We start from the raw sequence: 25050 nt of genomic DNA on the forward strand, positions 1-25050 counted from the left end.
GTGTATAAATAAATACGTGGAATAATTCCCTGTGGTTTTGATTAATGTATAATTACTTGTTATAATAGACAATTTAAGATAATGTACGTTTTGACCTTCAGTTTTAAGTTATTCATGTGTAATTTTAAATCACAAATAAACCTTTAAAGATTTACCTTATGTGTTACTACACTATTAAAAAAATATCTTACTTATTCTTCTCACTTAATACCTTTTATATAAATCAAAAATTTACCCTGACACTTGAATATTATCGATGATAAATAACATTTTCCCCATAGAAAATACATGATTGGTAAATTAAAAAATGAAATTAAAAAGCAGAATTGACAGTTTTTATCTTGTTGGAACAATAATAATGATAATAATGAAGGAAATGTAGTGGGTTTTTGGCACAATTAAAAAAGAATAGCGATAACCTCGCGAAAAGGTCGACGGCAAATGAACCGTTTACTAGTTTACAATGTGTGTTAGTGCGTTCCCAGAATTGTCGCGTTCTTGTCGTACCGAACCAACGAACGGTTTTCGAAAGAACATGAAACTCCGTCGATGATCAATTCGATAATTCGCGGCAGTGTTGAACGCCACTCGCAACTGCATCAATCGTTCTGATTCACTGTCCAAATTCTTCTTAGGTGATTCAAGCAGCAATCAAGTGAAAAGTGATTGAATCTTTATTAAGTTTGTGGTTTGTGTGTGGGACAAAAAAGCAGATCAGGTAACTAAAATTAAGTACGATAACCTCAATCAATGACTCTACAATAGTTTCGGTTTTATTATTTTTTTTCAATCAGGTTTGGAAGTGTGACTATGATCATATTTTGTCTGCAATTAAAGTAAACACGTTTTAACCTTGATATTAAAAATAATTAATATAAATTATCGCAATAAAATAGCGACGTTTATAATTTATTAGTGAAAAATAAAACATTTTAGGATCAAACATGGAACACATAAACATCTTCCATAATGATTCGGAAGTGTTAAAGAAAAGAAAAAAAAACATTTGTTCGAGACTCTTATTCTGTTGGACACTTCCAGTTTTCGTGAAAGGTTTGCAGAAAGACCTCAATTTACAGGACTTGCATGGTAACTTGAAAAAGTACGACTCGCACGCTCTGGGTGATAAATTGGAAAAGGAATGGGAATGCCAAAAGGAGTACACTGATTTGACCCTCCAAAAAATAATCATCAAATTATTTGGCCTCCGAATTTTTTCGTTCGGTTTCATTCTATTCGTTGCAGAGTTCATCAAGCAAGTAAACACGTCCATTCCTGCAAAGATAACCGTTAACCAATTGTTTTGCAGGATATTGCAGCCGTTTTGTTTGGGGAAAATAATGCAGTTTTATGCATGCACAGATAAAACAACGATTTCTCAAAGAGATCTTTTGATTTATGGCGGCGTTTTAGTTGCCACTTGCCTTGCCAATGTTGTGCTGATGCAACATTACAATTTTTTGACGTTGCTCTTGGGCATGAACATTAGGGTGGCTTGTTGCAGTTTGATCTATAGAAAAAGTTTGCAATTGACCACCACCAATTCCGGGATGACAGTGGGACAACTAGTCAACCTGCTGTCAAACGATGTCAACAGGTTCGACAAAGCTGTGACCTATCTTCATTATCTGTGGATTCCTCCACTGCAACTGATTGTTGTCACTTGTTTGATGTACGATAGATTCGGTTACTTGAGCGTTACTGGAGTACTGATCATGGTTCTTTTTATTCCTCTTCAAAGTAACTAAATTATAAAAATACGCTTACTATTCGTTAATGCTTTTGGGTTTTAGTATACTTGGGAAGACTGTCGTCCAAATACAGGTTCAAGATTGCCCAAACCACTGACAAAAGAGTGATGCTGATGAACGAAGTGATAGCAGGAATACAGCTCATAAAAATGTACACTTGGGAACGTCCATTTGCAAAACTGATCTCCACAGCCCGAAAGTATGATCTATCAAATTTTTTGTTTGGAATTTTATGCAATTTATTTATTTTTAGGCTCGAGTTAAGACATATCCAATCAACAATGTACATTCGAGCCATTCATATGTCACTGTCGATGTTCATGAATAAAACATCTCTATTGTTGTGCATCGTAATCTACGTGATGGTCGGAATGGAAGCCGAAGGATATTTCATTTTCGTCATCACCTCCTTTTACAACATCCTTAAGGAACCGATGACCTTTCAGTTCCCGCGAGCCATCGCCCTCCTGCTGGAAACCCAAATTTCCATGAAGAGGATCGGCAAGTTTCTGAGCAAACCGCCAAAAATGTACAAAACTTCAATTCCATCGGGTCCAACGTCGGTTCGCATAACAAACGGATCGACGCGTTGGCTGAAAAACTTAAACGAGTACACCGTAACCGAAATTAACTTCGTGGCCAATCCTGCTGAAATGACGGCAATCGTGGGGTCCGTCGGAAGCGGTAAATCCACCCTTCTAAACGTGATCCTGCAGGAACTGGCGTTAGAAACTGGCACCTTGGAAGTGAACGGAACAATGTCCTATTCTTCCCAGGAACCTTGGCTTTTCACCAACACCATCAGGCAAAACATATTGTTCGGAAGCAAGTACGATTCGCAGAAATACGAGGAAGTTTGTAGAGTTTGCGCCTTGAACGACGACTTCAAACTGTTGGCTGCTGGTGATCTGACAATGGTGGGCGAGAACGGTGTTACTTTGAGTGGTGGACAAAGGGCCAGAATTAATTTAGCTCGGTCGGTGTATCGAGATTCCGATGTTTATTTATTGGACGATCCTCTTTCTGCTGTCGATGTTAAAGTCAGCGAGGAAATCTTTAAAAATTGCTTCAAGAAATATTTAAAAGGCAAGACGGTTATTTTGGTCACAAACGACATGAAATTCCTAAAAGATTGTGACAAAATTTACTTGATCAACAAAGGACGAGTGGAAAAATCAGGCACTTATGAACAACTTAAAGAATCCCACATTTATTTCACTAATTCTCTACAAGAACAAACATTCAACCATCAATATCAAGATTTTAGTAAAAAAGATCAACAGACAACACACGGAGATAGTCCGATTTTCTTGGAAACTAGAAATACTGGAAACATAGATCTAAAGGACTATTTCAAGTATTTCTCGTTTGGAAAGAGCACATTTTTGATTGAGTTGGCTTCATTGCTTTTCATAACTTGTCAATTCCTCATAAGTCTTGCCGATTATTTTTCCTCACTGTGGTAAGTAGTGACGTGTTGTATGAAATCTATAGGTATAGTAAACATTATTATTTTAGGGTAAAAATAACCCAAACAACTAACAAAAATGAGACTTCTTACAATGGATTCCTTAGGCAATACTTTTTGCAACTTTTCATCATAATAATCCTGCTGATAGTAATATTAACCCTGAGCAGATCCCTAATGTTCATGATATTCTGTAGAAGGGTTTCCGCAAACCTCCACGACACCATGGTAGACTCAATTCTTCAAACCAACATAAAATTCTTCAAGAATAATCCTAGTGGAAGGATTCTGAACAGATTTACGAAAGATATGGGAGCAATTGACGAAACTCTTCCTCAAGTATTGCTCAACACACTTCAGGTAAGTTTTACAATTATTAACGTAGCATATTTTCAGAAACAGTTTTAGGTGGGGTTGAACGTAATTGGTGTGATTTTGGTGGTGATTTTTGTCAATCAGTGGTTGATAATTCCGACTGCATTAATTGTGACGATTTTCTACACGATTCGTTACATTTATATTAACAGTAGCAGAGATATTAAACGAATAGAAGGGACAAGTAAGAAAACGAGACTGTTACAAGGCTTCACCAATAATTTTAACAGAAACCTATATGTTACAGCTAAAAGTTTGGTGTTCCATCATTTGATCTCTTCTTTGAACGGATTGTCGACAATCAGAGCTTACCAAGTGGAGAAAACCTTAAAAAAAGAGTTCGATGATCAACAAAACAGGCATAATTCTGCTTACTATAATTTTTTAGCATGCAATGCCACTTTCGGATTTTGGTTAGATATGCTTTCTGTTGGTTACGTTGCTGTCGTAACGTTTAGTTTCCTCTTGTTTGAACAAGGTAATAGTCGATTTGATGTCTTACTGACTTACTAAATTACTTTGATTTGATTATGTTGCAGGAACGTTTGGCGGAAACGTTGGCCTGGCCATAACTCAAGCTCTATCTTTGACTGGAACCTTTCAATGGGGGATGAAACAATGGGCTGAATTAGAGAACCAAATGGTGTCGTTCGAGAGAGCTTTGGAATACGTAGATTTAGAGTCGGAAGAAAAATCCATAGTGGTTGTTCCTTCAGAGTCTTGGCCAGAAAAAGGAGCAATCACGATAAACGGCTTGAACTTAAAGTACAACGAAAAAGAGCCGTATGTTTTGAAAAACATCAACGTGAAGATAAATGCTGGCGAAAAAATTGGAATAGTCGGAAGAACGGGATCCGGTAAATCGTCGTTAATTGCCACGTTACTTCGATTGGTGGATTTTGAAGGGGATATATTGATAGACTGTGTCAGCATCCGTAATTTGTCTACGAATAAAGTTAGATCGAAGATTTCCATAATACCACAAGGTTCCGTATTGTTTTCTGGAAGCGTAAGGCAAAATCTGGACCCTGAAAACGAAATAGCAGAAGAAACCCTGAACAAAGCTTTGGAAGATGTCGGATTAATTGGCAAAGATTTTTCTGTAGACTTAAATTACAGTGTGAGCGAAGGTGGTCTGAACCTTAGTTTAGGTCAAAGACAATTAATTTGTTTGGCGCGTGCTATTGTAAGGAAAAATAAAATTCTAATTTTGGACGAGGCTACAGCTAATATTGATCCAATGACTGACGATTTAATACAAAGTGTCATCCGAAAAAAATTTAACAATTGTACAGTTCTTACGATAGCTCACAAAATTAATACAATTTTAGATTCGGATAGAATTTTAGTGATGGATTCGGGAAGCGTTGTACAGTTCGATAAGCCTTCGACTTTATTGCAGGACGAACAAGGAATTTTTTACAGTATGTCTAACCAAAACAAGATTGAATAAAAGTATTTTAAGCACTGGTAGATGGTTTTTCTTCATCTTTAACATGTTGTTTGGACAATTTGATTTTCAGACTGCTCATTTTAGAACTTGATACATCTTTCTTTTCACTTAGCTCTTCTGACTTGCGTTTCTCCTTGCTTTCGGTCGATTCAGTTTTGGTTTCTTCGTCTTCCGTCAGAGATTGAGTTTCGCTTCGCATGTTGATCCTATTTAAAATTGCCTGTTGCACCACCAAGAACACCTGATCCGGTTCATCATTCGTCTCCACCTAAAAAAGAACAATCGTTTGTGGTTGGCCTGTTGGTTATCTAAAAACGTTTAAATTTCAACTTTTTCCAATTCCTTGGAATAATCTTTGAAGACCTTCAACAATTTTTTCTTGGTTTGAATCATTTCTTTTTTTATGTTATCAATACGACCGACGTTGCGAAAGGCTCTCATGCGATCCATTATGTTCGCCAAATCGGCATATAAAAAGAATATTATGTTGACGTTTTTAATTTCCTTAACGAACATCGTGGCTTGTTTCTTGTTTTGCGGGAAACGAGCCATCACGTAACCGTGGTTCTTGCGATTCGCCCGCAGGAGTGCTTCTTTTATCAAGTCTGTAATAAAGGTCTGCAACACAATAAACAACACAATTTTTTAAAGTTGCTTTATTGACGCACCTCAGGAATGTCTTCCTGTTTAATGATACATTCGTGGATTAGCTTCGATCTGTCGGTGTCCATTTTAATTTCCTCGGCCACCAACAACTCCAGATCGATGGCATCGAAACCGAAATGTCTACATATCATTTCCGTGATTGTGGCGATTCCACTGCACATCTGACCGTTAACCCATATCATCAGAGGTTGTCTGGCCCAGATGCTGGTCATGTCGTAGTTCAGGCGTTGCATTCGTCGCGCCCTTTCCGCTATTGAATGATCGTCTTTCATCGTTGGGATTGTGTCAGATTTGAAGTAATAAAACAACAAACAATTGAAAGTTTATTGCAACAAAACAATCTACATAAATAGAGTGAGTAACAATTGACTCGATGTCTTTGGAAATGTGCCGCAACGGTTTCAAATTAACCTATTACAGAATGGCGTCGATGTAACCTTCAACTTCTTTAAAGATCTCGTCCGGCGATCTTTGCGCGTTAATCTGTAACAAACATTAACCGGTTAATAATTAAACAGGTACAACAATTAGCCGGAACTGACTGTTTTAAGTTTGGCCGTGTACGCCTCGACAATTTGATCGTTGTGATCGTGGAAGGTTTTCAGCCTCTTTTTGATGGTCTCTTCGTTGTCGTCGACCCTTCCGGAAGTCTTGGCCCTGCCCAGCAGCCTCTCGACCAGTACTTCATCCGGAGCATCGAAGAAGAGCACCAGAGTGGCCGGGGCGATGTTCTGTTCGAACAGCACCCCCTGTTGCTTTTCCCTCGGATAGCCGTCGATCAGGAACCCCTTCGAGGTGGCGAGAGCGTTCAACATCGCCTCCTTGATTAATTCGAGAACCACTTCCAGTGGCACCAATTCGCCTCGTTCCATGATGGCTGTCAGTTCTTTGCCCCGGGTTGAACCACTTTGTACCTAGACAGGAGGAGAGTTTAAAAATGTCACTTTAAGGGTGTGGTGGTGGTGGTTTACTTCATTTCTGAGAAGATCGCCGGACGACAGGTGGGTGAAGCCGTATTTGGCGACGATCTTGTCACACTGAGTTCCTTTACCGCATCCTGGTCCACCCAAGATCCAGATCACTGGAACATTAATCGGTGCCTGCGCAAAAAAATACATTTATCAATTATTTAATCTATAGTCTAATTGTTGCGAGTTAAGATACTTAATCTTTTCATCAAAATAACTAATCAATATTAGCAAAAAGTGAATCATGAACAATTCACGATCTTATGTAACAGAATCACTCAGTAAGACGCATCAATATTTTATTTTAAATAATATTTCTTTAGCAAAATGTGTCAACTCTCACTCACCATTGCCGGAACAAGAAGAATGGTCCAATTAGTCGAAAGAAGAACAGAGAGACGCACTCTATGAAAGTACAGAAGTAGAACTGACAATTTTGCGGTTTAAACAGTTCGACATTGAAATAGAACGTTGCCAAAACCGTGGAAATTATTTTTAAACATCGAGATAGTAGGTATTCGAAAAGCTGGCGATAAATCTCGTGATCGTACACGGATTCGCAGTGTTCAAACAATATCATGTGTATGTGTGACGGGAGGAAGTTGCGACTTATTAATAGCATCATTATTGTTTATTATTGTGGTGTCATTCAAACGGTTAATTGGTTGGCGTCATTGTTGTGTTTTGTTTGTGGTTGACAGATATTTAATTTCCTATTATTTTACCCAATTACTCAATTTAATTATCAATTTTTGATTGTGATTTTGAGTGCGGATTCGTACCTGAGTTTTGCAGCAAGTTTTACTTGAACAGGGCTCTTTATTCATTTATTTCTTTGTTGTTTTTTCCTGCCAATTATACTGGAATTTTACATGTTTGACAATTGTGACAATTGGAAATGTTTATTATCCCCTTGAGTGTTGTTTAACATCATTTTTTTCAATACATATTTTTGATATGAACAATTTTTTATTTATTCGTTTTTATTATACAAGGTATTTCTAAAATGGATGTATGGTTAAAATTCAGGATCAATTGGAGCACGTCCAATAATGAAGAAAATCTAAATAATTTTTATTTCTAAAGTTCATACTGAAGAAAATATTGTGCAGCCCTTTAAATTGAAATTTTAAAAATTGTTTCTATCTCGTATTTTTGTAATCTTTGGTCCAGTCCTATTTAAATTCGATATGTATTATTTTAAAACTCATACCTACATTTCAATGCAATAAACTTTTTATGATGATAAATTAACATAAATTTTGTGGATAACTTTTAAATTTATTAAGCTTTTCATATTGTTTGCACAATTTTAAAAAAAGGCTCTTGATTCATTTTGATTAATACGGTCATTTTTAAGATATTTCATTAATGATACTAAAAATTGAATCAGGAGCAATTTATTATACAATTGTTTTAGAAATATTTGTTTTTTAATATATTACAATAAATAATTACACGTAAAACAATTATTTTAAACAAATTATGTATATTATGATGTTTTATGTATAAATATGTATCGAAATAAATGTTTAATAAAAACAGAACGTACTTAATTGCGAATTTATTAAATTATTAATAGATATTTGAAAATAGATAAACTGAAAGTTTCTCACCGATATTTTAAAGTAGTACTTCGGTTTCAGTCCGAAATGTGGGTTCTTGACGTTGGCTATTTGGGCACCAGAGTGTTTGAGGAATTTGGACGCACCGAAAAAGGCGGTGAGTCTCGCCGAAGTAAATAACATTATTTGATATTGTTTGTGCAAACATATTCAATATTTATCCGAATGCAGAAGCGGATAAACGGAGTCAATAGGTTATTGTTAATTTTGAAAAATCGCCCGGCTTGTTTGTAAATATGTGCATTAATTTTTAATTTTTCACGGCGAGATTATCCGTCTATCTTCCGTGATCATTGACCCTCTCCTTATATAACTACAACATTCATCAAGTCATCTTGAACGGTAAGTGCGCCACCAAAAACGTCAATCAATCGACACTGAATAATTTCTTAAGATAATTACCCGCACACGGTGTCATTTCTGAGAGTCGGTGTCGCTGAATAAATAATAGATCGACCCCTCGAAAGCAAGGACGAATATAATTTCAATTATTCAAGCGACATGGAATTCTCTTACCTGCAACTTGAAAGAGAACAAAATTATCAAAACGAATAAGCTGATTTTGACATAGAAAACCATCAAAATAAAAAACACCGTCGATGCTTAATCCACAACTAAAAATAAAAGGATTCGGATCCGCGGGCCAAAATCGTGGGCGAATTTCAACGTTTCTCTTGCTAAACCTCTCGATTGTTGTTCTTGAACCAATTATTAATTAAAAATAGCACCTAAATCTAATTCATGAGTATTATTTAATCGAAATCATCCAAGAAATAATTGTTAAACCACTTTATGTTTATTTATATCCCAAATTCAACACGTGTCTAAAACGGTTAATTGTGCTCCTCAACGTGCGAAATTGATGTAGGTCAGTGTTTAACCTTAAAAATCAGTCGACCCGTTTTGTATTCAGGGATGAAGACCAATTTTTGAAAATATATTATATAAGCCAGCGTATTATAACAGAATGAAATTAAAATGGAAATAAATATAGACTTACATCGTCCATTTTTTGAGAAGTTGTGTAGTTGTTTGCGTTGTTTCGTTTGTCACTGGTTGCGGACAAATGGGGCAGGATAAAGGACGATCGATCAGGACACAGGGGAGGAGTATGGATGTCGAAGGAAACTTTCAAGGACAACGGACCGACAAACAAACCACTTCAGAATAAGTATTGCCATGAAAAGATAATTATAAAAAGGAACTTAATTAAATATTTAATTTAATTACTGTCTGTTATTTTAAGGGATTCCACTTAAAAATACAAAGTTCAAAGCAATGTTGTGAGTTTCTAATCAGTTATCTCATTCGAGTTGTGATGGTTCAAAGTCAAATTGCATAATTATCTGGTTGAAACATATTTTTAATTAGAAATTTACGCATTTTCCTTGAACTAAATGAAACACAAAAATTATCATAAATGCTTTATTAAACACATTACCTAGAATAATAAACGATAATAAATCGAACGTGTTTGTTGAAACTAATTGCTGTATAAAATTTGAAAACCTAACTTTGATTCCTTCTTTTATAATTTTTATATAAAAAAGTATCTTTATCGTAAATCCAGGTACCTACGCGTTTATTTTTCTTATTCGTTTTCATTAAAACATTTGTTTTGTACACTATAAAAAATAAATTCAGTCGAAATTTGGACCGCAAACATTGAATACTGTTTAGGGAAACGATGTACCCGATCAAATAACAATTTTTTGGTCGAGTCGGTTAATAAAATACATACAAACAACTAAAATATATAAATGAAGTGTTGGTGTCGTGATTTTAGTGCCTCATTAATGTTAATATAATTGATAATTTGCCACTTATTCACTTATAAATTAGATTGGTTGGACCGACCAGCGGCCGCAACCGAAAACAAATGTCTTTAGAATATACCTATGGTTTAACCTAAGGTGTGTCTATAAAAATACGATTATTCTAAAATACTGTTGGACCCAATGTTAATACGAATCTTCTCCAATCGTTGCCCAAAAATCTAAATCGTCGTCAGAGTAAAAAGGCGCAGTAACTGATTTACGTCGTTTTACTCTAATATAAATACCGAATTTGAATCTGAAAATGTTTTTGGGCACCGACAACAAATCTAAGGCACTCTTGATCATGATTGAGCACTCGTAACCTACCTAAACCTAAACAAAGTTTATTTTATTATCACATATCTGAATCACTGTACCCGTACCCGTACCCGTACCCGTACCCGTACCCGTACCCGTACCCGTACCCGTCGTCCCTTTACATGTTGCCATCCATGTAGTTGACGACATGGTAACCGTTCCTCTCGTACTGCGGCAACCCGTTGCCCGCATGTCCGTTCGCCAACTGTCCGTTCTTGACGCCGTTCGCGAATCCGTTCGTCATTTTGGTGACGGTGTGCGCGATCCCGTTGCCGACTTGTTTGCTGATCGTCTCGATCGGTTCGGTCTCCTCCAGATCCTCGATCGTGGTGTCCTCCGAGCCGGACGGTCTCTGCTGGTAGCCGTTGGGGATGTGGCCGTTCGCGTGTCCGTTGCCCACCAACGCGGTCGGCGGCTGCGAGTTCGATTTCATGTAGTCGATGTGCTGGTGCACCACGCTCCTGAAGTCCTCCTGAACCGGCACCGTGTCCGTGTCGCCGTCCACCTGAAACAAATTACGTTACGTTACATCTGTTCCTTTTTTGTGTCAGAACAGAGAACGTACGATGGTGAGGCGACCTATGTTGTCCATGGCCTTCAGCATCGGTAAAGAGGCTTGCCTGAAGATTTCCAATCGCCTTCGGAATGCTGTGACGCTGTCGTCCAGTCGACCTCTTCCGAATTGCAGCTTCGAACAGTCCAGCAGGATAATCGTTGGCTTTTGCTTGTACTGCAACATTTTACGTTTCATTTCAATCATTTACTTTTGACACAGAATTAGGCAAAAAATTATTTCTGTTGTATCGATCTATCTACGTATGAAACATGGTAATTTCCAGTAAGTCGGGTATATATTTAAAAGTAGGCCGAACATAATTAGAGCTTACACATTTCTAAAAACTGGCAATTATCTATTAAATATTTAATCCAACATCAAGGGTTCCGACCGGAAAATTACATGTTTCTCACGATGAAAGCTATACACCTGAATTTTTCATCACACATTCATAATTCAGCTCGTTCCTAAAAATCTAATTAATAGTCTTTAGACTGACTAACTTTGTTCTCGAATTCCGTGGCTTGGGTCATGTCTCTGGGAAAACCGTCCAGAATGATCCCCTCAGCTTCCACGTTGTTCGCCATGTTCGTGTCCACGTACTTCATCACGATTTCCAAAGGTACCATCTCCCCGTTACTTATGCACTCCCTCATTTTCTTAACGTCAGAGTCGTTCCTCGGATCGGGTGTTTCGGCAGCCGCCCTCATCAATTTGCCTGTCAAACGAAACGACACGGTTCACCAACGGAATGAGTGGCCACCAACGATTAGTGTTTACCTAGACTGATGTGGGTCCATCCGGTTTCCTTGGAGGCGGTGGCGCAAAGGGCGGCCTTGTTGCTCCCCGGTCCGCCTATCACCCACAAGACGGGCGGATACCGTTCCTTTTGCGGGGACACGTAGTTCTCTTGGTTAGTCTGGTTGACCGATATGACCTGCGTTTTCGGACGGGGCGGCGATATCACCAGTCGTTCCGGCTTTGGGGGCTGCACGGCAGGAAGTGCTGCCTAAAATCGACGTTTATTTCGCCATAAAATTCCAGTAGAAGATAATTGTATGTTATGACTAATGTGGATGAATGTAATATCACGAAAAGCGATGAAATATTAACAAGAATGGATTTCAGTTAAACGGGGTGTCATGGAAAAGTAATAGAAGAAACAAACTGTAATTATGGATCGGATATAATTTGGCCGGTGAATAATTGATCGGTTCTGGTCGTGTTCTCACCATTTTTGGAAGTTCGGTTGTGACGTCTTCAGGTACGGGAGCTGTTTTGCCGTCGGTGAACACCGGAGGATTGTCCTGCATCCCCAATATTCGGAACACGGACGACCTGAAGTCCTTATATACATCGGCAGGAGGTCGCTCGCCGTTTATCTGTCGCAAGCACACAATTAACAATTCTAGAAATGCTCTAATCAATCCATAACCATTGAAATATTCATATACTTTAATAAATTTGCATAATTAAAATCGTTGGAAACCATTAAAAATGAATAAATCTAAGACAGTTGGGAATTACAGGCTTATTTCCCTCGATAATTCCGTGAAGGACCTGCCACAACACAACGTTAATCAATAAATCCATACAATTATTGTACGCTTTAATATTAAATATATACATATATATTTTTTACTTGCGTTTAACGAATAAGCTAAGCTGACTGCCTTTCTATGCTCATGTGGATTATAAGTGTGTGGATACACGCAAATTAATGTGCCGAGAAAAATGATTTTATGAACGAGACTATTTAAAATTAAACATTGTTTAGTCGTAACGTGCATCGATAAATTAATTTCTAATAATAAAGCGTTTAAGTCGACTGTAAAATATGTAGAAATTACGTATACTGAACCAATCGATCGATTCCATCATTTTATTTATTAATAAAGTCAACAGAACTGTCACATTTTTTTCTAATTCACTTCCACAGAAATCAATTCTACATTCTCTACTTTCTGGTTTCGACGAAAACGGTTAATTTCAGTTCGGTCCTTTAATTATTCAATTACGTTTAAACGTTGAGAAAGGGGACAAATGTTTTTCATCGCTTTGCATTATATATTTGGAGTTTCAAATTTTAGGCACGTGAAAACTTTTTGTCGGTAACAAAGTTTACTAACATTCTTGAAACTTCTCAACTTTTGTCGTTTATTCCTTTGTTAATCAAAAAGTTGTTTGATAAAAAAGTAAACTAAACTAAAGGTGATATCATCAGTGGCATAAATGGTAAAGAGACTCACCGAAATGAGCATGTTGCTTTGATCGAAGTACTCGGCTACTGGAATGACGTTCTTGTAAAAATTGTTGAGCTCCATCCTCGCCAAAGACAAAACCACCTGACCTAATTTGGCACCGTAATCAATCTGTCTTTCCAACACCTTTTGCCGCCACGATATCATTATCACGCCGTTCACCATTTGGATCTAAACAAACCGGAGTGAATTGGGATCATCTTCATGACGAGATGAGGTGCTTACCTTTTCTGAGTATTCGACGACGTCCCGCATGTTCCTCGGATAGCCGGAGACGAGATAAGTCTTGGCGTTGGGCGCCATCTTCATCTCCAGCATCAGCACCTCGGTGACGGTTTTGCTGCTCAGCATTCCGAAATCGGGCATGTCTGAAACATTCATCGTGTTTACCGATTCCGGCTCTGATCACCATCATTGGTACGTTGAGACGCCGATTTTCTGCACGCGATCCAAACACGACATTTGCTCACAACTTTTTTAAACATAAACTAAAAAAAATCAGAAACAAGAGAAAACTCTTAAAATATAAATTTCGTCTGCCACTTTCAGTGTTATAGCTATTCAATATTCTACTTATTATTAATAGTGAAGTTGGTTCAGATTTTACTTTTCGTTCATTTCCCTTTGAATTATTCACTTTTTGCATGTAACAACGATAATTGCTCGATCACGATTATGCAAATCATGGGGTGCGTTACGTAATTATGCAAATAACATTTAAAATCCGCAGTTGATTTACGTCAAAGTGGCTGACCGGAATTTGCACTTTACAACATGAAATTGTTCCTGGTCCTTGTTAAGACAAATTTAAAATGAATCTGATTTACGATCCGATGTGGTCGCAAATCAACAAAACCAACAGCCCAGGACAAACATTAATCAACATAAAATCCGAAACAAACATAATAGAAATGATTCATTCGTTCGAGATCAATTTTCCCGATATCAGCGATCAATAAAACTTGAACTCGTGTGTAAAACAATCAAACGGTGCCGAAAACGAAAACCATGCTGTATACGAGGTGTAAAGGAACGGCAAAAGAGTGCATGCACCTCCCGGTTCTCCACCGTCCAACTTACCTTCTCGATTTAATTGTAATTGGTAAAAAACAGCAAACAGTGATTTACACCTCGTATTCGTACTAATTGTAAGAAAACGCAGGTCACAAAAAAATGTTACCTTGTCGTTCAACCCCGATATTGATTAGGCTCGTGTGTCCATCTAGGAAGACAACAACAACAACAATCATTTCACCCCGAGTTTATCGATCAACCGGCGGTAATATTATTACTAAATTTATGAATTAGGAATATCTACGGCCGCCTCGGACGGTTTAGTTTCATTGATTTCGACTTTGGTCTGCGGTCTCGCGGTTCTTGTCCATAGATACTCACCGTTGCCAATGGCGTACTGCTGCAACAAGTCCGTCATGTTGATGTGGGTCACGCCGTTCTTCTCCTGCATCAGGTTGTCGCAGTGGGTTACCTTGCCGCTTCCCGGTCCACCTGAACAACACACATACACACGTGTACCTCAAAATCTATGATCTGTACGTGTTAATGGATAGTTTTTACCGAGTACAAAGATGACCGGCACTTTTGGCGCCTCGAATTGGACGTTGGTTCCGTTGTGCATCGGGAATTTGCCCGCGGGAGGCGTGACAGCGTTGCGATTGTTGCGTGGCGAGTTCTGGGCCCAGCTTTCCTCACCTTCTTCGAACGCTTGAGAACCATCACTTTGTTCTGCTCGACCAAACAAACAATTTATAACGACGTTGCGTCAAATGATTCTCATCGATGAAAAAAATTTACAGCATATTCATTTTTATACACTTAAATTCCGGATAAGACCAGACATGATCCATTTCAATAATAACAAATGATAAAATTCGAAAGAGCGAAAAAAAATAATGGCAGATATTTGATTACATCAATTTAACATAAATAATTACATGTTGTATCGCATGTCGCAACCTATTACATTTTTCATTACCATTTATCTGTTGCCTTCCGATCATTATCGCCATAAATTTTCTAAAAGAAATGATTTAAAACAATGACTACATTACAAGATTTCATTCTCTCCAGTAATTTATTATGTACAATATTAATTGTGCTCAAAATCAAGTAAATTATTTAGTTTACCACAATCATTTAAAAATAATTCAAATTCGTGTTTTAATTTAATATTTTTCAACAACATTCAATTTAACTCAATAACTAATTATACTTAACTGAAACAGTAGCAAATGTGAAAGTAAAATGAATAGACGAAAAATTAATTAAACTGTAATAAAGGGATGATTAAATCGTGGGCCAGTTTTAACCATGAACCGGACGGTTCAAACCTTGATGTCCAAAAGTAAACAGCCTCGTCCAGTCATTGTGTGTGTACGTCCATGATTTAGGTGCGGTCAAGGTGGACAAAACATACACACATATACATTGGAAACATCGATTCGATTGTCGCCCACGCACACAACTATTTAGTCATCGTTCGCACATTTATTTGCTCTCTTATTCGATGTTTACTTTGAGATGCAGTTAATTATAATTTCCGTGGCACCTTAATTGGGTGTTTTACTTTTTTATCGCTATTTTCCAGTTTAAAATTAAACGATGAAATAATGCGTATTAAAAATAATTTAATTAATTTTCATTTAAAAATATTAAACAATCATACATATTAATTGAAGATTGTTAAATATCTAAATATAGCTTTAAATTGGATAAAACAATTTTATAGTAAACCGGCGCATTCGCCAATTTCGTAATATGATGCTTTCTTGTGTAAACTCATCGTTTTCAAAAATCATAATAATTTAAGTATCTCCTCTAATAAATTATTAAACAAATTTTCAATAATTTTTATAATAATTTTATTCACGCATACTTATTTAAATTTATTGAATTTGATTGGATTGGATTAAATTATGACACTAAACCAATCTAAGAACCAAATTAAAAAAGATATTAAATGTGAAAATATATTTTAAGTCATTTTGTTACTTATTACACAAAATGAGTAAATATTTTTTTTATTTAAACTACTTTCCTCAAATGTGATAGTTAAAGTTTTGTTAATGAGACTTTTTTATATTTAATTCCATAATAAGTTTTGTTATTAGTAATAAACTATATTTTTTAAGGACTCATCCATCGTAAATCATTGCAATTTTAAACAATTTTTATACATACCACCTCTTGTTAAATCTATCCTGACACCCACGATTTTTATTAATTTATTTACATTAATTTAATAAACAATTTGTATAAATTAAATGATTGTTTGGACAGAGGGGCAAACATCAACATCATCAGATCAGGTATCATCAGATAGTACCCACCTGTATCCAGACAGATTCCCATATTCTGATCGAGTCGAGTTAGGTGTAATTGAGCAGCGTTCTCAGATCGCAGGGATGCAAGCAAAGCCGCGGATGGCGCGTCGTAGTTTGCGACTTATGCATCGAGACCGAATCTCGCTGATCTCGCCCCCCAATCCGCCCCTTGATTCAATTTATTAAGCGGTTTACGAAACAAACCCAAAAACAATTCGATATGGTGTGGTGGTGCCGCGAACTCCACCTACACTTACCTACATCTCATCTTCACCGTCCGTCCGCGAAACGATCCGGTTACACGATTGTGGTTCGGTGCGCGGCTCAACAACAACTGACAACAACTGGCGGCGGCTCCGTTGACGGCGGACCGTGAAAATCGAGGGAAATTTGAATAATTAATAAACGCTCGCCTGGTCATCGGTTTCCATGGTTTTGCGTCGACTCACGACTCGGTTCGTGTTGGGGAACCTTCTGGAACGGCACACAGTCCTACAGTCCCGACACCCCCGCTCTTCGCTCCTCGCTCCTCTCCGTGTTCGTACGAAACGAAAAACTGCAAACAAACACCGAACACCGAAATTAAAGATGATGATTGATGACCGTTCGGTTCAATCATTGATCGCCGGTCACCAATTATGACATCAAAAGTCGCAGGACACGACGACAACATTTCATTACACTTACGCCGCGGCAGCTAATTACCTCTAATTGTTCTGGGCTTGTTATTCGAGGTCAAGAAAAACTCTTTACGCCACACAGATGAATGTTTCAGTATCAGAACGGGGGGATTGGGTTAATTGTGACGCGCGCTCTCAATTATTCACTTGGGAACAATACAAATATTTACTAACACTCGTTTTAAGGATGGTGATGATGGAAAAACACTAATTCTTCTATTCTCCAAATACTTAACACATTTATTTTCAGATATATTTTAATCAAATCTAATCCGAATAAGAAAATGTCTAGCTTTAAATTACATAGAACAACTTTATAGTAAACCGGCGCATTCGCCAATCTCCTAATATGTATCTTGTGTAAACTCATCATTTTCATAAATCATAATAATTTAAGCATTTTCTCTAATAATATACAAATTTTCAACAATTTTTATAATAATTATATTAATGTTTTAATCTAAATGTATTTTTAAATTAGATAAAACAATTTTAAAGTAAACTGGCGCATTCGCCAATTTTGTATTATGACTCCTCCTTGTGTAAACTCATCATTCTCATAAATCATGATAATTTAAGCATCTTCTCTAATAATATACAAATTTTCAATAATTTTTGTAGTAATTTTTTCTATAATAATTTTATTATTTTTTTTTATTAATTATTGAAATTAAATCTGTTGGATTAAATTACCACAAATAAACATATTTTTACTCGTTTTAAGGATGGTGATGATGATAAGACACTAATTCTTTCTCTTTTTTTCCAAATATTTATTTATTTTGTTACGTACTTTAATAAAAGTCGGTCAAAATAAAAAGTAAAATCTAATCCGAATAAGAAAATAGTATTTCGAATGGAATTTTTATTGTACAAAGTAGGTTACATCAAAAAACAATAGTCGGTATCAGTAATTATCCACGTCATGTATTCATAATTAGCGTGTAACACTCCGAGTGTTCGTTCCTTTTTGAATCGTAAGTTTAAGGTCGTCATCTAGTCATCAAGATTTGCATATAATAAAATAACATAAAACACCTGGGGATCGATTCTCGATAATTATTGATAAAAAACAACTGTTCCTTTCGAGTACATAAAAACTCGAACAGATTATATACAAAATTAGAATTGAAGCAATTAGTCGCATAATTTAATTAGTGTTTGTCAGGTTAAATTTGGAACCAATATGCAACCATACATTTCATTCACTTTAAATATTTATTTGTTTTGATACGTTTGAAAATTCATTTTAAAACAACCACTTAGTTTCCATATTCCAAGTGGGGCACCTGAATAATTTAACACACATCCATTATAAATTCCGTTTCTGTGAAATTAACGGCCACCAAAATAATCATGTCGTCTTGAAATTATTCTCGTCTTGGATAATAAGGTTAATAAGGAGAATCAATGCTGAAATGAAACATCTAATCAAATGAATATTTTAGGATTCAACGACGAAAAAAAAAAATACTTGTCAACCAGTTATGAATATGGGCACGAAACGAAGACGTTTTCACTTTTATTATTCATGTGGATTTCTTGTCCTATTTCTAAGCTATTATTATTTAATGGCTTCATTTATCTACTTTACTTTCTTCACGAGAAAACAATTATTTTCTATTTCATTTTATTTAATTTTCAATAAAATTCGTTGTTGTTCATTTTATTTTAAATATAAATTTGGTAATTTTTTAACTATTCCAAAAATAATAGATTTTCACAAATTATTTTGTAAGTACACCAATATATTTCCAAAATGCGTAATGCGGGTTGTCTAATAGATTTGTTAACATCGTCACATCGGACAAGTACAGGATTAAATCTCGTGAAATGACAAGGTGAAGTGTGTTGCCTAACACACATCAACAAATGTGTTTGGTTTGTGATTTCAGCAAAAGAATTTTGATACGTAATTAAATAAATAATGTGAAATTAACTAATATAAATAAATAAGCACAAATTGTCAATGTTCGACACACAAAAATATGAATTATGATTATGCACACCCCAAAATTTGTCTATTTACTAGTCATTATTATTGTTGGAAGTCTGATTATTACTTATTTCGAAATACAATATGCAACTCTACAGGATAAACTGCTGCTTCTAGGTAAATAAATTAAGTTGTTAATAAATCTGTATTATCAACTGAAACGATTTCAGAGCACAGTTTACAACAAAGACATGACCAACAAAAATCAGTACTTAACTCAAGAACCAACAACCTGTCATCAGAATTATGGACTGATTTGGTGTTAATTTACAATAGGGTGCCGAAAACTGGATCTACAAGTTTCGTGGGTGTGGCATATGATTTGTGTAAGAGTAACAAGTACCATGTTCTGCACGTAAACATAACTGCCAACAGCCATATCCTATCGCTGGACAATCAAATCAAGTTTGTTAGGAATGTTACCAATTGGAATGCCATTAAGCCTGCATTGTATCATGGCCACTTTGCTTATGTAGATTTTACAAAGTGTGTTTATTATATAGAAAAATATCAGTAAGAAATAAACCACTAACAGTTTGGTATTGTAGGTTTGGTGCACCAAAACCACTGTACATTAACATTCTTAGAAAGCCTTTAGACAGGTTCATTTCTTATTATTATTTTGTCAGATATGGAGATAATTTTAGACCATATTTGGTTAGAAGAAAACATGGCAATACTATGGTAATTATATGCATACGTTTAAAAACCTTTTCAGAGATTAATTTTTCTTTCAGTCTTTCGATGAATGCGTGTCAAAAGGTTTACCGGACTGCGACCCGAACCAAATGTGGCTACAGATTCCCTTTTTCTGTGGTCATTCCGCAAATTGCTGGAAACCAGGCAATAAATGGGCTTTGACCGAAGCCAAGAAAAACCTGGTCAACAATTATTTATTGGTAGGTGTTACTGAAGAACTGAACGATTTCATCGACATTCTCGAACACACATTGCCAAGCATATTTATCGGAGCGTCCTACCACTATTTACACAGCAATAAATCGCATCTAAGGCGGACAATACAAAAGGAGCAGCCGTCGGAGTTGACGGTCAAAAAAATACAGGAAAGTACTGTATGGCAAATGGAGAATGAATTATATGAGTTCGCGTTGGAACAGTTCCACTTTATAAAGAAGCAGAGCAGGAAAAAGATTCAAAACCTCATGTACGAAAAAATCAAACCAAAAAATTTCTGATACAACTATGTATTAATTGACGACTTCTTAACTAGATATATTATTTTTTTAAACCTTTTACGTCCATTTATTTTTATTATACTCTCGTATTTTGTTTAACTGCTTAGAATAAAAAGACCAAACAAACAACAACATATGTATATTATTTATTCATTCTCTCACTATTCCTTTCGCTCTTGAAAAGTGAAATTGATCATTTAATTCCGAGTCGACTCCTGCATTTCAAAATATTCGTTCTAGAGGGCGCAAAGTGTATTACAAAAACACAAATGTTAAATATAATAAAAGGTAGAACTGACATTCCGACAGTTTATAAATCCGATACGAAAATGACAAGTATTTTGATAAATTCCCATTAGTTTGTGAATAATTGGCACAGAATATTTGGACACTTCGTTTCTACAAAATTGGCATTCTTCTTCTTCTGACGAGTATCGCGCATGTGCATGGTATCTCGCTCTTCATCTCACCTTTTCGTCAAGTGCGTTCGGGTGTGCTGGTAGGTTTCTCCTTTTCGCGCATTTTTCCCCACATATTCCGCCAATATTGTTTTGTTTACATTCGCTCAAGTTAAAGTCCGTTCGATAAACGGCACACTCTTGATCGAAAACAAGCAAACAAACAATTTGTAGTGACGCAGTTTTGGACTGGACGACGGAATAGGTTATGTAAACGTCTATATTTGTATTAGGTGCATCCAAACCGAAACACCCCGGTGTCAGTCACTGGCCGGACGTCCATCCAAAACAATCGAAAATCAAATCTAACGTATCTGTCAGTTATAAAGAGTGAATTGTTGTCGTTGCAGGCTTTCGGCGTAGTCGGAGAATGAAATTATCAGCCGCCAAACTTTTCGCCCTCAGACTCACAGTCGCACAAGTAAGTATATTACATTTTTTACATTTTTTTACATGCACTTTTTGCATTTTTGACAACGTTATTATTTCTGTTCATTGACACATCTCCTAATTACAGATTATTAGAATTCATTGTCCTGTTGTTAATGTTATCGAAAATTCGATTTTAATGTGTTACATTTTATCATATCAAAGTCAATTAATACATTAAATATCATTTAATTTATCTGATTTTCATGTATATTTTTTATTATTCAGACTGCATTAATAATTTCTATTGATTTAATATATAAACTAATTTGTTGTGATGTGTTTTTATTAATTTTGCTACATTTGGTTTGTTCAATTTTAAAATTTATTTACTAATATTAAATTTTAAATATGTGAACAGTTATGCAACGAAATAAATGTATGAATTAGAGATAAAGAAGATAGTTTTCCTAAAATATGTATTTAAGTACATCCTGTCATTTTAATGATGATATGATTGATTTACCGTTGATAATCACATAAATTCTTGACTTACATAGATAACAATTTAGTGTAGCACAGGAGCACATGCACTTAATTAAAATGACTACATTAATTCGATCATTTATCGTTATTATCGTTGAATTTGTTCAGTCAAAAACATATTTTACCTTAAAATAAAATCTATTTTTAATATTTTTGGCCCAGGAGTTGATAATAAGCAAAGATTGATGAAAACGTGACAAATGCAAGATAAAAATAGATTTATCGGCGCCAGTCTAAACAACAACGTATAAATTTCCTTTTTGTCGTTTTCTTATCGCGCAATTTGTCCCACTGAAACGGTTTAAAATTGATCGGGATAATTTGATATTATTTATAGTGCTGGTTATATCGAGCTCGATGTCCGTATGTTTGCAAAACAACTTAAATGGCGAGTGCAAACAGTGAGAATTGACGCAATCGAATAATGACCGGAATTTTTCTTGATCGGAAAATACGTGTTGAACTCTGGTGAACCGAATGATACGAATTATCGAATAATGTATGTACATTTTTCAGATCTGCAGTAATCAAATCTATATTTGACTGTCACATGTTACTTAATGCGTTTAAAAATAGTCATGCAAACCTTGCCAATCAGTTAGTTACATTCTAAAACTACCGCAACCTTTACCTTGAAAACAGTACTATCTGGTTTTTAGTTAATTTTACCGGTAAATGTCATGCATGTGATAATTATAGAATCGCTATATACTGCATTAATGCAGTTTTCTTTTTAATGAACATGTTAATATCCCGTGAATAAGAAATATAATAACGCAACTTATTTCAGAATGTACCTCCTGTTGTGACTCGTCCGAAGAACGACAAGTTCGTGACCTCTACGGCCGTTCTTTTGGCAGGCTTGGGCATGGGAGTTTCGTCGTTCAGTTTGAAGCAGATGACGAAGCCAAGACACTAATCATTAGTGATGCAATGCTATACAATGCCACCGACTTGTCCTGCGCACCCTTTTTAATTTACAATTAGTAGTGACGTATTTGTATAAGTTCAGCACTTGATTTTCGATTTCGATTGTTCATATTGAATATACATTATTATACTGCTACTGCCTCTAGTAGACACGATGGAATTTCTACAAATACAGATCTACCGCTATTTACCGAGATACAAATTCATCTTTACTACATATTAACTTGGCCTGCGTAGGTGTATTATATTAGATTATATTAAAGACTTTTTGTAAAACTCGCCTGCTTTTATTTTCCCATTTCATACATTCTGATTCGCAATCGGATCTCACAGTAAATAGTAGTGTAACTGTCCGAGTACCAGCAACATGATGACGGAAACCGTCACAAGGAAACACAAATATTTCCCGTGTATGGGTGTGTAAAAGAGGCGGGCGTCGATTTTTAAACTGGACGCGTAAATCAGCACCGAATCAAGTTCGAATGCAGGAGTGTCTTGATGAACGAACGGACGAATCCTCGCTTCCTGTCCGACCGCTTTTATTATCTCGCATGCGTTCGTTAATCTCGCCGCCTGAAACAATCAATCAATTAATTACATTATTTCTCATCAATTAAATTCCGCATTTTTATTACTTGCACGAAGGGAACAATGGAGATTAATATCCATAGAATGACGTTCGAGACGCTCGTTCCAAAAACGGGCAACGTTTCGGTGTCGATGCGGTCGAACTTGAACAACCACAAGAGTCCCGCGATGGAACAAGACAGATTCACGATGGTGAACAGACAGACGCTGGGCGCGATCTGCTGGTTGAAGTGTCTCAGCATTTTCTTGAAGTCTTCGATGTCCCGCATCCATTCCAACGGTCGTATGGGATACTGAAGGAGTTTTTGGCGCAGGAAGTGCAGGTTACAAGTCAGCAGGTGGGCTTGGAGGCAGTAGTTGGAGATGACGCTCGCTTGGACGATGTCATGCCATAACGTGCACACTATCAACATTACTTTCATTATCGTTCCCACGTACGGAGGGCTGGAAAACATTTATACATCCATTATTTCCGTCATAATTTCAATTTATAAACAATACCAATCTTGTAGCCATTTGAAGGTGACGATGTCATCGGCAGCAATCATCATACTGTTTACAGAAACCATGGATAAAAGCATCCATATCAGACTGACAGACACGAACCACCACAACGTCCTGACCAGCTTTTTCTGGCTTAAAAACCCGTTCGGTAAATTGGCCGAAGAAATGAACACCTAAAACAACAATCAAACCACATCCCATCCATAAACTAGTCATTGAAAACTAACATGACAATGACGATAATTACCCTCTCCATTAGTATCGGTAGCTGATCGTCGTCGGAACCACGAAAAACCATAACCGCATGTATGTACCCAAACAGATGCAAAACACTTGGAGTAATGAACGTAAAAAGAACCGAACCATCACAAGTCTTCTCGTAAACGTACGTAACATTGACGGCCCTTGCGTCCAATAATTCTCCATACTGCTGTTGCTGATGTTGTTGTCTAACCTGACAAAAGCCTCTGTCACGTCTGAAACAAGCCATATATTGAATCACATATCCGCAAATCATGAGTAAAACTACGAGCGAAGTGTAGAGGAAGTTTGCCACATCCGTGCAACAACCAGGTTCGTGTTGTTCATAGATCAACGGACGTAGACCCATTAAGCTTAGCAACCTTAAATACGGGTTGATGATTTTACTTTTGCAGTAGTCGAGGACGTTTGTGATGCTTAAATGGTGGGTTGAACTTTCGGGAAGCACCATATTTATCATCGGTTCTATGTCCTGAAACATTTTTTAGTCTTTATATGAAACTTACACTTTTACCTCTTTGCAGTGTTGACAAATTTTTAGAATCAGTCGGTATATAAACTTGATTGCTTCAGAAAATCGGTCTTTTCCAATATCAGAATCGTCAAATTACGTAGTTACAATTAATAAACTGAGCATACCAATTTTGCGACATGATTTCCATTCATTTTAACAACACAATCAAAATAAACACGAACGAAAATTGATCATAACGACTAACGTTAAAATAACATGTTTTTATAAAAAATAAAAACAAACTTACAGAATCTTCGTCCATTTTTTCCTCATAATAATTCTCGTTCCCTAAATTCCAAAACCATAAATGAAACATAATGGACGAATATACCACATTCTAAACTTGTGCGTTGTGCATGTCATACTTACATTTAAACCGACCACTTTTAACTGAAAGATTTATCAACAA

General features: G+C 36.3%; 6 protein-coding genes across 12 annotated transcripts; 2 read left to right on the forward strand and 4 right to left on the reverse strand.

Moving 5' to 3' along the window:
• The first annotated feature begins 194 nt into the window (after positions 1–194).
• On the forward strand, positions 195–5061 carry LOC109594208 (probable multidrug resistance-associated protein lethal(2)03659). The gene is made up of 9 exons (XM_020009411.2): positions 195–718; positions 937–1259; positions 1310–1740; positions 1794–1950; positions 2005–3213; positions 3270–3579; positions 3628–3778; positions 3842–4072; positions 4134–5061. Exons 3-9 carry the CDS (start codon positions 1341–1343, stop codon positions 5045–5047), a joined length of 3372 nt encoding a protein of 1123 aa, XP_019864970.2. The 5' UTR covers positions 195–718; positions 937–1259; positions 1310–1340; the 3' UTR covers positions 5048–5061.
• Positions 5055–6006, reverse strand: LOC109594209 (uncharacterized). The gene is made up of 3 exons (XM_020009412.1): positions 5716–6006; positions 5378–5665; positions 5055–5315 (listed from the first exon to the last, which is right to left on the reverse strand). The coding sequence occupies exons 1-3, from the start codon at positions 5983–5985 to the stop codon at positions 5055–5057; spliced, it is 819 nt and encodes a 272-aa protein (XP_019864971.1). The 5' UTR covers positions 5986–6006.
• A 17-nt stretch (positions 6007–6023) lies between these two features.
• On the reverse strand, positions 6024–9462 carry LOC109594210 (adenylate kinase isoenzyme 1). 5 transcript variants are annotated; one of them, XM_020009415.2, is made up of 4 exons: positions 9307–9462; positions 6685–6813; positions 6256–6627; positions 6024–6196 (listed from the first exon to the last, which is right to left on the reverse strand). In XM_020009415.2, the coding sequence occupies exons 1-4, from the start codon at positions 9313–9315 to the stop codon at positions 6128–6130; spliced, it is 579 nt and encodes a 192-aa protein (XP_019864974.1). In that variant the 5' UTR covers positions 9316–9462; the 3' UTR covers positions 6024–6127. The 5 variants fall into 5 exon arrangements, with proteins under 5 accessions (XP_019864974.1, XP_049821997.1, XP_019864972.1 ...); XM_049966040.1 differs by lacking the exon at positions 9307–9462 and adding an exon at positions 8823–8900; XM_020009413.1 differs by lacking the exon at positions 9307–9462 and adding an exon at positions 8298–8444.
• Positions 9463–9717: 255 nt separating this feature from the next.
• LOC109594152 (adenylate kinase isoenzyme 5) lies at positions 9718–22627 on the reverse strand. 2 transcript variants are annotated; one of them, XM_049965868.1, is made up of 11 exons: positions 21855–22627; positions 14834–15001; positions 14654–14764; positions 13484–13626; positions 13247–13429; positions 12230–12379; positions 11778–12006; positions 11501–11715; positions 11007–11171; positions 10543–10946; positions 9718–10494 (listed from the first exon to the last, which is right to left on the reverse strand). In XM_049965868.1, exons 2-10 carry the CDS (start codon positions 14892–14894, stop codon positions 10560–10562), a joined length of 1644 nt encoding a protein of 547 aa, XP_049821825.1. In that variant the 5' UTR covers positions 14895–15001; positions 21855–22627; the 3' UTR covers positions 9718–10494; positions 10543–10559. The 2 variants fall into 2 exon arrangements, with proteins under 2 accessions (XP_049821825.1, XP_049821824.1); XM_049965867.1 differs by lacking the exon at positions 21855–22627 and adding an exon at positions 16606–16914.
• On the forward strand, positions 19145–20603 carry LOC109594166 (heparin sulfate O-sulfotransferase). Its single transcript, XM_020009358.2, has 4 exons — positions 19145–19392; positions 19446–19761; positions 19824–19959; positions 20013–20603. The coding sequence occupies exons 1-4, from the start codon at positions 19275–19277 to the stop codon at positions 20469–20471; spliced, it is 1029 nt and encodes a 342-aa protein (XP_019864917.2). The 5' UTR covers positions 19145–19274; the 3' UTR covers positions 20472–20603.
• Positions 22628–22791: 164 nt separating the features above from the next.
• Positions 22792–25028, reverse strand: LOC126265241 (uncharacterized). Of its 2 annotated transcripts, none has more exons than XM_049965869.1 (5): positions 24889–25028; positions 24114–24599; positions 23864–24039; positions 23410–23806; positions 22792–23347 (listed from the first exon to the last, which is right to left on the reverse strand). In XM_049965869.1, the coding sequence occupies exons 1-5, from the start codon at positions 24955–24957 to the stop codon at positions 23102–23104; spliced, it is 1374 nt and encodes a 457-aa protein (XP_049821826.1). In that variant the 5' UTR covers positions 24958–25028; the 3' UTR covers positions 22792–23101. The 2 variants fall into 2 exon arrangements, with proteins under 2 accessions (XP_049821826.1, XP_049821827.1); XM_049965870.1 differs by lacking the exon at positions 24889–25028 and adding an exon at positions 24767–24850.
• Between the last annotated feature and the right edge of the window lie 22 nt (positions 25029–25050).

Source organism: Aethina tumida, chromosome 4, assembly GCF_024364675.1.
Source record: "Aethina tumida isolate Nest 87 chromosome 4, icAetTumi1.1, whole genome shotgun sequence".
Lineage (NCBI taxonomy): Eukaryota > Metazoa > Arthropoda > Insecta > Coleoptera > Nitidulidae > Aethina > Aethina tumida.

Bases quoted from the DNA above. Each gene is read 5' to 3' on its own strand.
- LOC109594208 (XM_020009411.2), top strand. From the start codon at position 1,341: ATGCAGTTTTATGCATGCACAGATAAAACAACGATTTCTCAAAGAGAT. The intron at 3,214-3,269 runs GTAAGTAGTGAC...TTATTATTTTAG, and splicing joins GATTATTTTTCCTCACTGTG to GGTAAAAATAACCCAAACAA. The intron at 3,580-3,627 runs GTAAGTTTTACA...AAACAGTTTTAG, and splicing joins TATTGCTCAACACACTTCAG to GTGGGGTTGAACGTAATTGG.
- LOC109594209 (XM_020009412.1), bottom strand. From the start codon at position 5,985: ATGAAAGACGATCATTCAATAGCGGAAAGGGCGCGACGAATGCAACGC. The intron at 5,666-5,715 runs GTGCGTCAATAA...ATTGTGTTGCAG, and splicing joins AACAGGAAGACATTCCTGAG to ACCTTTATTACAGACTTGAT. The intron at 5,316-5,377 runs GTTGAAATTTAA...GTTCTTTTTTAG, and splicing joins ATTCCAAGGAATTGGAAAAA to GTGGAGACGAATGATGAACC.
- LOC109594210 (XM_020009413.1), bottom strand. From the start codon at position 8,429: ATGTTATTTACTTCGGCGAGACTCACCGCCTTTTTCGGTGCGTCCAAA. The intron at 6,628-6,684 runs GTAAACCACCAC...CCTCCTGTCTAG, and splicing joins GCGATCTTCTCAGAAATGAA to GTACAAAGTGGTTCAACCCG. The intron at 6,197-6,255 runs GTCAGTTCCGGC...TGTTTGTTACAG, and splicing joins ACACGGCCAAACTTAAAACA to ATTAACGCGCAAAGATCGCC.
- LOC109594152 (XM_049965867.1), bottom strand. From the start codon at position 16,627: ATGGGAATCTGTCTGGATACAG. The intron at 14,765-14,833 runs GTAAAAACTATC...TGTGTTGTTCAG, and splicing joins GCCGGTCATCTTTGTACTCG to GTGGACCGGGAAGCGGCAAG. The intron at 12,007-12,229 runs GTGAGAACACGA...CGTCGATTTTAG, and splicing joins CAACCGAACTTCCAAAAATG to GCAGCACTTCCTGCCGTGCA.
- LOC109594166 (XM_020009358.2), top strand. From the start codon at position 19,275: ATGATTATGCACACCCCAAAATTTGTCTATTTACTAGTCATTATTATT. The intron at 19,393-19,445 runs GTAAATAAATTA...AAACGATTTCAG, and splicing joins GGATAAACTGCTGCTTCTAG to AGCACAGTTTACAACAAAGA. The intron at 19,762-19,823 runs GTGTGTTTATTA...TTGGTATTGTAG, and splicing joins GCTTATGTAGATTTTACAAA to GTTTGGTGCACCAAAACCAC.
- LOC126265241 (XM_049965869.1), bottom strand. From the start codon at position 24,957: ATGTTTCATTTATGGTTTTGGAATTTAGGGAACGAGAATTATTATGAG. The intron at 24,600-24,888 runs GTAAGTTTGTTT...AAAATGTTTCAG, and splicing joins AAAAAATGGACGAAGATTCT to GACATAGAACCGATGATAAA. The intron at 23,348-23,409 runs GTAATAAAAATG...TGATTGTTTCAG, and splicing joins CCATTGTTCCCTTCGTGCAA to GCGGCGAGATTAACGAACGC.